A 13,972-nucleotide genomic window follows, 5' to 3' on the forward strand; every position below is an offset into this window, starting at 1 on the left:
GTTCTCATAGCTCCCCATTGCCAATGGGAAGTTAAGACACTGACAGGTCCACATCTCTGGTGCATGCATAAAGCAGCAGATTAATAGAGCTGCCTCTTGTCCTTTTATGCAACAATGTTGTCAAGACAAATTCATAACACAAGTGAGAGAAAACTTTATCTCTCCCTCTGTTTTTCCCCTCACATAATCTACTTCTAAAATCTAAGAGGCATTTACGAGCTCTCCCAATCTGAAATCTCACTTGTCTCCTGATATGGTTTGTCCTTTTCTCAAATGTTGTCGGTTTAACTTGTCATACACACACTACTTACAGCTCTAGTAGTGTGCGTTTTCAACTGAATAGCCTACTAAAGATAGCTTTATCATGAACCAGCACACTTTCCTAAACCTGCTAGTATTTTTTTTTTATTTTTTATTTTTTCTAAATTTTCGAATGACAAAAACTGTAGCATTAGTTTTGTGGATATCTTTTCTGTAACCGACAAAAACAGGCAAAGTCCAGTAATCTTCACTCTACAGCCCATCTTTTGTTTTCCTTCTCAATCTGTTTGCCATGATAAGCTCCTTCCATATTTCTGTATCTTCCCTCGTCCATTTCACCCACCATGTGAACCACTGACTGCATATATTATCCCTAAATATCTATTTTTCAATCAACAAGCATTTACACAAATAAATGTAGCTTTTCAACATTCTAATTCTTGATTACGATGCATGTTCTTGTATATCACATCAGGATTAGTTTTAATTGTATTACTGTGCTTTATATGCATGCTGAATTTATGTTATTTGGTGCTTAGTTAAAAAAACATGGTTGGCCACTTTATGTTTCCGTGGGTGTAACAAAGCAAAAGTAGTTAATCTAAAATTAACGCACATAATCTAACACGTTCAGAATTCCTTTAAATAAATACTGGAATAGTCACAATCTGTATATAACACAACAATGTAATAATACACTATAGGGAGGTTAGAGTGCACAAACAGCAAGAGCTTATCCAGGATTTTATTTTCATGGTTTTTACAAGTCTTTTTTTTTAGCATAAAAACTGTAACACATGTTATATCCTGCACTATCCATAATTAAAAAATATGCTATAAAACTACATACAGATCACAGCATTTCAGTTTCTCATTTCGTTCTCCACAGACTAAAGGACAAATTTGTATAAATAATTGATTAAATGGCGATCTTACTCGTGTTAATCGTGTAAGCATGTGCGGCTCATGCTTACACAATTAACACAAGTAAGATCGCAATTTAATCATTTATTTATATTCAAGTGTTAAAAGTAGTGTACGAAAGATTCAACACAAATTTGTAACTTAAAAAGAACAAAAACTTAAAGAACCAATGTATGTCATTTTGTGTACATGTAGTTGAGAGAAATTATTAGTGTTAACATACAAATATTTACAAGGTTAAAAGTATCTAAAATTACGTTTTATGGGAGCATAATATTTTATAATTGATATTCTATTGACAACATGTTCTTCAATGTAAAAATATAACAAATGGACGGCTTACACAAATGCATTTTGTAAGGCATATACAATATTTGAGTTACAGTGTATTGATGTATTACCTAGATCTTATATATAATACAGTACTTAAAATTACAATTGAAAATATAAAATCACTGTTGAAACAAAATTCTTCGGCACAAAAAATTTCATTATTTTGCAAAATTAATCTTCTTTGATCACATAACTTCATTTTAATATAAATGCAATGCAGCAAAAATATTTCAGAATAAATATTTCTTCCTTTTCTTTATATAATATATGCTACAGGTATATAAAATGAAATATCACGCAAATTACACATACTTCCTCACTAAACTCTTTATAAAACTAAAACAGCCACCATTTTGCGTGAAGATGTATTATTTGAACATGACCACATTTCTTTGGATAGTTTTGCTAAAAGAAGAATGTTTCAGCAATTTTCATTGATTTACAATTTCATAAAATCCAATATGTTTTGAGCAAAAATTGCTTAACTGTATACACACATACATCTGGAATAAATTAATTTGTTTAACACTGAATAAGAAAAACTACCCAACATATCAGGGGAAAAAGTATGTCTACAGATGAATGAATTAACATACTTTTTTTTACCATCTTTATGATGAACTCTACAGAGAGATCCGTTTATAATTTGACAGTGCAGTATTTCGAATATTAGCAGTAATATCTACAAATGGACTTTTTAACATGTTTACAGAGTTTTTATCCTGAAAATACTGCAAGTTTCCATTAGAAAAATTCTATGCCTAATAATGTAACAAACCACTGTGTTTATAAAGGCACTATTGTGCAGTCACAAGCTGCTCTGCAATGGTGACTCAGCTTATGCAGTAGGAGGCAATGTAAATACCAATTAACATATTGCATCCATGTGCACTAGACCTGCTCTCAAATTATAAATGGAACTCTCTGTATTCTCAGCATTATGACAACACTCACTATTAATTTCGTACAATATGTGGTACTGTTCTGCGTGTATGTATATGTACACACACAGTTCAGATGGAATGAAATATCATTAGTAACTTGTTAAAAGAGTAAAAATCATACAAAGCTAAATCTATGTTGAAAGGTATTATCTACAGAATGAATATATCTTGTTACATAATTTTAATGCATCTTGCAGCAATGCTGTGAGATACACCTGGCAAATAAGACCCCAAGAGAATCAAAATGATGTCTAGTGTCTCAGCATATATTCTTATTTTAAAGAGGTAAGAACAAGATATTTGAACGTAATATTCTGTAAGATTTCATAAAATCAAATAAAAATTAAAGTAACATCAGAACATTGAACACTGATAGTGTTGAAAATTTAAACCTAAGAGATTAAGCACTATTGTTCTCAAAAACAAATGGCATGAACTAATGCTATTATCTACAACTAGCAAAGACTTACACTCATCATTCTCCTATTTGGTAGATGGGCGAGTTTTCTTTGAGACAGCAAGTATTCGTACACCTAAAGTTTCTGTTTCTCTCTACTGGAGATGAAAAAGTTGAGGTGGTGGATGCGGTGGTAAACAACAATAATAATGATGATGATGATGAATAGCTCCATAATGATCTCTTTGAAGAACTGAATCAGTTGGCAAATTCTAACTACACTGCTGTTAGTATACTGCACCAAAACTTCAGAATTTCAAAATAGCTGTATTTTTAGTACAAGAACAATATTTAAAAAACAAGGCATATAACTGACACACAATTTATCAGAAATATATAAATCTGAATTTTTACTTGCAAAGCACTGAACATAAGACTGCCGTATATATAGCTCAAAACAATATGTATATTGTCTAATGCTGGACAATTGCAATGAAGCCATTTTGTCCTTTCGCGCTCCAATATTTTTCACAGATATCTTCAAGATGAGTTACAGAAGTATAGATTTTAAGATGCTCTAAATCCATTTCTTCTTGTAAGTTAGATAACAGACAATTTGGAAATAGATATATTTATTTCTACTGGCAGAGTTAAGACCATAAAGCCATCTCTAAATAATAATAATAATAATAATAATAATAATAGCAGCAGCAACATGTAATTCTAAGAATCAAACAATTTAGGGCTTTGCCGGAAGAAAGGTGGATAGACCTATACGCCCTTCTTCGGGAAAACGGTTTAAAATGTAGTGAATAATTATAGTAGCGAAATTTTGTTTTGATTGTACTGTACATACCTGCAGGACAGGGCTGCGTGCGTGTATAACATTTTATTCAGGTGCGTTTTAAAATCTTAGATTGCATGTATCTCAATTCGCCATATTGACGTATATGCCCTTTTTCCGGCAAACCTCTCAATTACAGTAATGTGAATCGAAGTAATTGTTAAAATAATAATAAAGAAAATTTATATATTAAAAATAAAAATCATATATTAGAAAAAATTATATTTTAGGAAAGCTCACAGTCTAAGCAGTCTAGCTGACAACCGAGTTTTGAAATTAGTAAATGTCTGACAGCCCCTTAAGGTATGAGGTAGGGAGTTCCAATGACGAGAAATTGAAATGGTGAATGATGAAGAGTATCGGGAAGTGTTATGATGAGGTATATTCAATGTACTATTGATATGAGATTGAGTATTTAGATTATGGTTGGAGCATAAATACACAAGATGAGATGACAGATAACTTGGGACTGAGGTGTGCAGAATTTGAAATAGAAGAGCAAGATAGTGTAAAGTTCTGTGATCGTTGAGCCAGAGCCAAGATAAGATTCGAAAAATGGTGAAATATGATTGTATCATCGGACATTGCAAACATATCTTATACACATATTATGAACAGTGACGACCGATTGGCTGAAGCAAATGAGGCCTGGCCTCAGTCACTGACTTAAATGAACTCAAATCTTGTGTTTTTATATACATAACATATTATGTATTTGAATTAAGCATGTAGCATTGTAGAAGTATTTGAAAACTTTGTGATGTATATAGACCTGTCTTGCAGTAAAATTTGTTCCTGAGGCCAGAAATGTTCTGGCCAGGTCTGGCTTCTACATTTCGTATGTTTTCGCGAGTTCTGAGGCTACACTTGAAATGCTGCAATTGAGGCCCAATTCTTCTGGTCTGGCCGGTGTTCACCCTCCTACCATTCTCTTTGTCCCATAGACTAGTCTCTTGTCAATGGTCGTCTGAAGGGTGGGAAGAGATGAGAGGATTAGGAAGTTGGAGAAGTAGTGTTGGCTTGTCTTCCTAAATAAGACTCAAATAACAAAAATTCTCACTGTCTAGCAGGCACGATCCCACACTGTTCTCTTCTTGTGTGTCTCAGTTCATGATTTGCGCGAGGGTGTTGTACTATTGTACTTCACAACTAGTACTGAGTGTGGTCCAGTGTTATTGTGTATTCCGTGAAATTGGAAACAAACAGATGCTAGCAATAGTGATGATATAATTAATTCATTGTTGAGTATCTTCTTCCAGAAAAAATGATACTTAAAGAAGGAAAGTTTTAAACAGAGACAGACCTATGCCATCACTGACAATTTTTCAGAAAGATAAATTTAAAATGCGTCCTTTCAATGCATCCTGACACAGGCAACATAAATGGTTATGTGGTATGCGAAGGAATGTAGGGTCAACTCTTGTATGTATTTATTTATTTACCAGAGCTTCCTCAAATTAGAGGTTGCTATTAGACAAAGCATACAAAACAAAAAAAGAACAAATAGATGATGAAAGATAACAGAGTAAGAAAAATGACAAACAAGTAAACAAACAAACAAACAAACAAACAAACAAACAAACAATGGCAGTTCACAGAATAAGAAAAGTTACAAACAAGTAAAGAAGCAATGAAAGCTAATAATAAAAAGAAAAATGATAATGGTGTGTTAGTTTTTTCAGTTACACTGAATTAGAGTCCATATAGGTGATTCCGTAAGAGTTTGACTGACTCTCTAATTATGAGAAGGGCCAGTTCATTTAGCAGTTTAGCAACTTATTTGGTGAATGACATTTTATTGTTTTTCATTGATGATGATGATAATAATAATAATAATAATAATAATAATAAAACCATCAATAATAAACATTCTGTATAGGAGGTAGACCTACGTAAACTAATTACATCAGGCCTCACTGAAGATTTTTGTCACTGGCCGCTACTAATTATGAACACGTAATTTGATCGAGAGTTCGAAACTTAAGTGCACAACATATCACAATAGTCAAAGTGCGGCATTACAAGTGTTTGAACTAATGTCTGTTTCAGTGGTGTGGGAAAGAAATGCTTGAACCGGCTTAAAGAGTGAATAGATGAGCAGATCTTTTTACAAGTGTGCTTTACTTGGTAATTCCAACTTAATTCGTTACCAAAATATATTCCTAGATTTTTCACGATAAGCATAATGGCTGGAATTTGACAATCGTTCAAAGTGTTCAACAGTCTTTTGGCTCCGATGATTATGGCCTGGGTCTTAGCTGCATTAAGTCTAAGTCCGAGTCTGCTGGCCAATGTCGAGACTGAAATGAGATAGCTGTTTAATTTGTGGATAGAATCATTTAATATATCAGGTCAGAAATGTACATAAAGTTGGAGATCATCAGCATATAGATGGTAGCGACAATGTGCTATGTTTGCTGACACATCATTTACATATATTGAAAAGGGTAGTGGAGCAAGAACTGAGTCCTGTTGAATTCCCCCCCCCCCTTTTGTGGACTGCCAAGAAGAAGATCGATTGCCGTCAGAGATGCAATGTCGGTGAGCACGCAAGTATGTTTCCATCCAGCTCATAGTACTGTCGGAAAGATGTTGAGGCTTTAATTTGGCTAAGAGCAATTTGATATCCACAGAATTAAAAGCATTACTCAGATCTCCTCTGTCCATTGTATTTTGAATGTCTTCAGTTACATTAAGTGCTGTGACCTGATCTGAATCCAGATTAAAGTCTATCTAAAAGTTTATATTCATACAGATAGTCCGTTAGCTGTCAATGTATGATTTTTTCTGGAGCTTTCGAAAAAGTGGGAAGGATATTTATGGGTCTGTACTCGTTCAGTGTAGGAGAAAAAAAAAAAAAATATATATATATATATATATATATATATATCAAAAGAGAGGAGGGGAATTAAAGTTTCCAAACTATAAAATATTTCCCCACCAGAACTCTTTTAAGTGTGTTGTTAATTATCTGGTGTAGTGAAATGTAGTGTAACAATAATGTACATATTGCACTGTAATAACAATACAATAAATAAATAAGTAATAATGGCTAAGAAGTGATACCTCGTATCTACAAAAATGGTCATTTAGTTTAACCACATTATTATTTAGATTAACTACTTTATTATGTTCACAAAATTGGAACGTTAACTAATATTTTGTCTTGGAGTAGATCTTGCAAAGCAGAAGCTTATATAAAAAGTATGTCTATTTTGAGAAAAATTTTTAAAACAAATTTGTTATGCATCTGCAAATTTGCATATACAGTAGAACTTGGTTATAGCGATCTCGTTTTGTGCGACACCTCGCCTATAACATCAAATATTCTGTGGTCCCAACTAATTCCCCGTAAGACATATGCCTTTTTACCTTGCTTAATACCACAAATGTATATACATCTACCTTGCATATAACATCATTTTTAACCTCAGTTTGGAATACGATTTTCTAAGAACCAAAGTATTTCGAGAAATATTTTGTTGAAATCTGGCAAATCCTTTACTGTCTCTTTCTGTCATAGACCTCCGGAATGCAGGCAGATTTCCCACCCCATTGTAACCCAGCCGAATTCATGCGGTATTAATGTTATCTGCATGCGGTCAGTTTCAACAGGAAGTTTTCACTAAGTGCACGCATTTTAACACAGTATGGCCACTAAAAGAAGTGAGTGACGCTTTAAAAGCCATTAGAATTGTCAACATGTTCTATGATGCTAGGGGAAGGATCAGTGAAATTGCAACCGGAATAATGAACAAAGAATGTAATTTAGAAAGTGTGTACTGGGCAAGTAGGAGACAACAGAGTAAAATAACTGAATACTTCACTTCTAAGTAAAGAAGTTTTGTAAGTACTGAACAAACTATTTTAATACAGAATACTGTATTTATAATTGTAATTGTATTTTATTATGTTCATGGTAGACTTAAAGCAAAAAGTATTCAGACATCTGAACCAGATCTTATGTATTTCCATGGAATTTAAGGAAGGACAGGGTCTATTTTAATTTAAACAGTTTCACATTCGCGTGGCTATAGTATAAAAATATGTTTATTAAAGCTTATATATGGACGGAGTTGTGAATATCAATAAAAAAAACTATACTCTAGAACTTGTATACATTAAACATGCATAAATACAAACTTTACACATATAAGTTAAATAAAATTTATAATAAAGAAATCACATTAATTCTCTGTTATCCATAATATAATGTCCTGGAATGTAAAGACGTGAATTCTTTATTTTATTCCTCACAAAACTTCTCTAAACATTTACTTGTATATCATAGTCTTATTTAAGATGTCCTTAGATAAGGAGAAATTAATTAAATCAATACTTGATTTTATTGTCTTTATGAAAATTTGTATTGAACTGGTCTTAACTTCGAGTAACCAAAATTGTAACTGTTACGTGAAAATATTTAGCTGTCACATTAAAATGCCCAGGAGAGGAGAGGACATCAATTTTGATACACTCTACAATACCATTACCATTACATTTAAACAAGAAATTACGTGCACATTCAAATTCTAAAATTTGTACCTAATAACTGTTCAACATTTCAGTAAAAGTTGATGACTAAAAGTGAACCTTAGTAAAATTATGTTAATTAAAATCTTATATAAAGACACTCTTGATACAGTGAAAACAATTATTTCTACAATTAAGTTTAAAATCACAAACTTTGTCACTAAAAATACTTCGAACTGTGATAAGGATTAAACTACAATAGAACCCCCATATCCACAGATATGGTTTCCTTGGTTTCAGTTATCTCCAATTTACTGCAGGTTGAAAATACTGTATTAAATGAAAGATAACAGAAATAATCTGTTCATCAGTTACAAATTGCGCACCATTTCCAGTGTCACATGTAGAGATGGGGTGTGACAGCATTTTGTCATCACAGCTCCGAATTGTGACAGCTCCAGAAAAATCGCTGTGATAGATAATTGTGACTTTGTCACAGTGTAATTTTTGTGTTCAGATGATTCTTAGCAATTGTGGGGCTCTGTTTCCTTTCCTGTCTGTAGATTTCCAAGTCACCTAGCACCATCTACTTTTCTCTGAACAAACCACAATGGATAACCATATTTCTCATAATGAGCCAACAGATGTTTGTATTTATCACACTTCTGCAAATTAACCACTTCCCTTATTATCCCAAGTTAACTCGGGTTGCTAACATGTGTCAAAATTTACTAACCCGAGTTAACTCGTTTGAGTCCCATTGTCTATTTCATAGTGATTTTTTAAGTATGTAAGAAAATTAGTGATGTACAGTGATTCTGCAATATTAAATGACCTCTTTACGAAAATAAAAAAATATGACACTTTTTTTCACAAAACTGGTAAAATATATAGTAAGGGAAGAGGTTAAGTTGATATACAGGTGCCATGTCTTATATCAATAATAAGGATTAACAGGCAAGTATACTGAAAATAAAACATGCTCTGACTTCTGAGCTGTGTTATTGCTATGTGTGGGCACGTATATTCATCCAAGAATGATAATGAATGATTAAGTGAATCATTATTGTGGGAGAATATAGCGAGTTGCCGATGTTAGCCTTTTGAGTGGAACGTTGCCCTTCATGTTAATCTTTTGACTTGCAATTGTCTGGACTTATCATATATACGTACATCAGTCACCATCACTGTGAGTCACGTATTAAACAGAGATGGCAATTTCTCGGAGCTGTGATTTTGGAACTGTAGTCACAGTTAAAACCAGTGACAAAATTACAAAATCACAGTCTTCAAATCACACCCCACCACTAGTATCATGGCAAAACCTTTCATTACTCCATCATCCCTTGAGATTAGAGCTAAGGCATCAAAATCTCATTCATTTGAGGAAGTGGGGGAGAGGGAAATGTATGTTATTATTACTTAATATTGGTAATGTCTTACTGTGTGTAATTTATCAATATTAGACTATATCATACGTATCTATGTAAACAACGTGTTTAAGATTTGCTACTATCTGCGATTTCAGACATCATCAGTAGGTCTTGGAATGTATCACCTGTTGATGTGGCAGGACTACTGTATACTGAAATGCGATCTATTGCATATAAGCCTATAATGAAATTAAAAACAAATTACTAAAAAGCCTATAATGAAATTAAAAACAAATTACTAAAAAAACTTAAAAAAAATTAAGTCTGCGAATTCAATGTGTAGAACAATATGTTACTGATTGGTATATTACATTACACAAAAAATGAAGTCAAATATCAGTTTTTGTGCGAATCCAAACAAAATAATATAAAACATATAATAGTAGATAAACTTAATCACAGATATACAGAATGATTATTACCTGTACTTGTTCAATGAGTGCACAGTCCAGAATGTAAAACAAAAGAAAATTAGTCTAATAAAATTCCAAAAACAGTTAAAAAAAATTATCAAAAAGTAAAACAGGCAGAGTCAATTACAATACCTTCTCCAGAGTATTCGTACTCTTATGTCAATATGAAAATGAGATTAATATTTCTTCTTGTAGTTTTTCATATTCACAAATTTGTTTGTTCGTTTTGAAGCTAGATAACATATAAATGTCTCATTTCACTGCAGAAAGAAATACCTTAACAAGTTATAAAATATCATATATATTAAAAAATAACTCAGTAAGATCTCGAATTGGTCATGTATTGTAAGTTCTCTTCAATAAAACTTACCCAAAAACACGTTATGATGAAATTCAGCCAGCCACTGCTATCTGCATAATAGCACAATACACCAAAAATGCCAACAAATTTCCAATGATGGATACTGCAGATCCACTGTTACCAAACTTGAAAACTTGTATGTAACTCTCTGAATGTATCCATGGATTGCTACCATCATCAAAATGCATAGGACACTGATCCCCTAAAAAGAAATTAGTAAAAGTATTACAATAAAATATTGAATTTACTATACACTTCATACATTAATTGGGTTCAGGCCAGCAATACTCGGGTGTTGACGAATAGAAAAAGCTGTCATAATATATACTCACTTTCTCTTTCATATTCCTGCATCTCCAAAGCTACTGCTGCTCCCTCTGTGTAATTCCAGCTTGTAACGTCTTGATTCAAATCACAAAATGGTCCTATTGCCTGAGACATTAATACCCGGTTCAAATCTGCTCTCTGATACACCTACATCAAAAGAAAAAGTAAAAAATGTGTGTAACAATATTCGTCTTTTTATTTACATTACAGTATTATATTATTACTGTAAAAAAGTATATTTCTTAAATCCGATTCAGTTGTAATTTCTTAAATCCGATTCTGTTGTAGGTTCAACTATATAAGCAAGTTTTAATCCTGATTGAGTGTAAGAGAAGGCCCTATAGCCTTAACTCTGCACAGATTAAATAAAGCCATTATTATTATTATTATTATTATTATTATTATTATTAAAGCAACATTTTTTATATTTAATTTCTTACACTATAAGGAAATATGTAATACATTTATCACAACAAATGTTTTGAAGAAAATTCATGATGAAAATTATTTAATGAAGAATTCATTAATATTTCGTAATAAACGGGGGACAAATAAATGTTGACGACGGGTTCGAACCACACTTGTGATATGAATGTTTGCCACTGTCTACATTAAGTCTCCATTGTCTTACTTCGAGGTTCAAAATCATATAGTACCATGTATCACGTGATTCTGATACAAGTACATATGTCTAGAGAATAGGGAATATATGCAACAGATATACAAAACACAGGTCAATCTCCTTACCCAACAACGATACTTGCTGAATGGATCCAATTCATCATATGTAATCAGATAAGACTTCAGATTTTCTTTCCAATAGCCAATACATTTCATCTTGTAGTCAGGATCGCCTGTAGACAAGTAATAATTTGCAATTTTTAAGATCAGTTATCCTCAGTGTTCCATGAAACCTACGGGGTACAGACACAGAAACAAAATTCAGGTGGCCCAAATTTTATTTCTGGTTCTGTACAACTAAAGAAACAAAGTTCTGTTAAAAATTACCATTGAATTTCTTTAACAGACGGTATGTTTATCCCATATGATAGTTACAATATCTAAAATATAAGTTAAGACACAGTTGTACTTATGAAATAACAGTGAAAGGTACAATCATGCACTGCATTGTAATATATTACTTTACTGGTTTATATTAGGTGATGTGGTATCTGATATACAAAGTGAGTTGTAAGTAAACACACAAAATTATTATTACTACTTACTTACAAATGGCTTTCAAAGAACCCAGAGGTTCATTGCCGCCCTTACATTGGTCCCTATTCTGAGCAAGATTAATCCAGTCCCTAGCATCATATCCCACCTCCCTCAAATCATTTTAATATTATCCTCCCATCTAAGTCTCAGCCTCTCCAAAGATCTTTTTCCTCTCAAATCTTCCAACTAACACTTTTTCTGGATTCATCCATACGTGCTACATGCCCTGGCCATCTCAAACATCTGGATTTAATGTTAATAATTATGTTGGGTGAAGAATACAATGCATTCAGTTCTGCACTGTGTATCTTTCTCTGTTTTCCTATAATTTCATCCCTCTTACCCCTAAATATTTTCCTAAACACTTTATTCTCGAACACCCTTAACCTCTGTTCATCTCTCAAAGTGAGAGTTTTCATTGTCTGAGAGTGTAGGCTTAGGAAAATAATTTACAGCTTTGGTACATTGCTTCTAAAGATATATTCAGGTCAATGATAATCATACAAAATATTTTCCATTAAAATAACTTATTAAGTGAGGACGCAATAACTGCAATATTTTGTATGTCTATCTTAATGAATCATGTAAGTTGTTCAGCAGCAAAGGACAGAAAGCTGCATTAAATACACAACATGCGTTTACATAAACATTTATGTAAAACTATACTACATATTTTTCACAAAGATAACAAGATAATACAATATTGAACAATAATTAATGCATGATGGTACTTACTGTATATGTCAACAGGTCTGCCCAAATGGTCCACACTTAAACAGTATGTCTCATCAATAGCTATTTCCTTCTGTTCTGTGTCACATACCGAAAAGTCTGAAATATTTTCCTTACAATATATATTTGGACGAGGAGAAAGAGTTACACCACCCAAAATACGAGTCTCAAAAGGCACATCACCACGCTGAGTGAAATTATACTTTCCAGCAATTGGACACTGAACAGGCACTGGATTTTTTGCTGGGGGAAAAAAAAAGAAATTGGATAAATTTAGAACATACATTACACAATACAGATAATATATTGAACGAAAAAGCAATAATGTTTATTTAGTCTTTAAATTAATAGGAATATTGAGCAACAGTGGCCATTCAAATCAATAAAGTGAAGTGATAGTGAGAATGGAGCACTTATGAATGAAACTGATAAAAGGAATTGAAAAACAACGCTTCATGTATGATATAATAACGAAAACCAGCATACACCCCGCAATGGAAGATTTGTATCTGTTTACAGAGAAATCTATCAAACTCAGATTTTTCTATCTCACAGATAACAATTAGGGACTACTTCTGTATGAAAACATCTTGTCCTGACTCCTTTGACAAAAGCTTCATTACCACAATATGCAAATAATAACAAGCTTAAAATATTTAAAGCTTCTGAATCTATGCCTGAAGTAGTTCTCACACATTATGATACACCCTGAATATTACCCAGTGTTCTTTATGGAAATCTGTAACAACTTTAACTGTCTGAAGTTATTGAGAGGAACACCTGTCAAACTAAATGCAATGGAAAATATGCAACCTCCATAGAGTGATAGTATTGAGTGCAAAATTTATTGACTAAAATCTGCTACTACTCTTCATCTGTTTCTAATTCCTAATTTTTCATCAACGAGCTAGATACTATAGAGAGGCTAAAGACTTCTGAAAGTTGAAGATAATTGAACATTGGTCTGCCATATTTTGGTTAGTCAAAACAAAGGGGCGTGACTCGGATGTTGTAGGAAAAGACTGTGATGAAGTTACTATTATTGTGAATTGAGTTACATATTAAGACTATGTTAATAAGTAAAAAGTAAAATACACACAAAACTTTACGTTTTATAACAGCTGTAGGCCTACGTTTTTATTACTTTCACTAAATATAGCCCAGATATTAAATGACAAGCTATACTCAATGCAACCAAAGCAAAGCACCTAAAGACGGATGAATGTATTCGGCAGAAGAAAAATAAATAATTTTTTGACTTCGTCACAAATTTAATTACCTTACAGCTAATCTAACCTAATATGAAATCATG

General features: G+C 32.6%; 1 protein-coding gene across 3 annotated transcripts in view; it reads right to left on the reverse strand.

Moving 5' to 3' along the window:
• Window positions 1–991: 991 nt before the first annotated feature.
• The window catches only part of udt (protein undicht), a 28,623-nt gene continuing 15,642 nt past the window's right edge, over window positions 992–13,972 (reverse strand). Inside the window, exons 8-12 of one of the 3 annotated variants that reach the window (XR_011330988.1) lie at window positions 12,664–12,903; window positions 11,458–11,564; window positions 10,716–10,857; window positions 9,823–10,585; window positions 992–9,788 (exon numbers count right to left, since the gene is read on the reverse strand). Coding sequence is in view for 2 of the 3 variants with exons in the window: in XM_069818606.1 (XP_069674707.1) it covers window positions 10,416–10,585; window positions 10,716–10,857; window positions 11,458–11,564; window positions 12,664–12,903 (659 nt within the window). In the remaining variant the exon portion in view is untranslated. Of the gene's footprint in view, window positions 10,586–10,715; window positions 10,858–11,457; window positions 11,565–12,663; window positions 12,904–13,972 lie in introns of all 3 variants that reach the window. The other 2 variants (XM_069818606.1, XM_069818605.1) reach the window with 2 other exon arrangements.

Source organism: Periplaneta americana, chromosome 2, assembly GCF_040183065.1.
Source record: "Periplaneta americana isolate PAMFEO1 chromosome 2, P.americana_PAMFEO1_priV1, whole genome shotgun sequence".
Classification (NCBI taxonomy): domain Eukaryota; kingdom Metazoa; phylum Arthropoda; class Insecta; order Blattodea; family Blattidae; genus Periplaneta; species Periplaneta americana.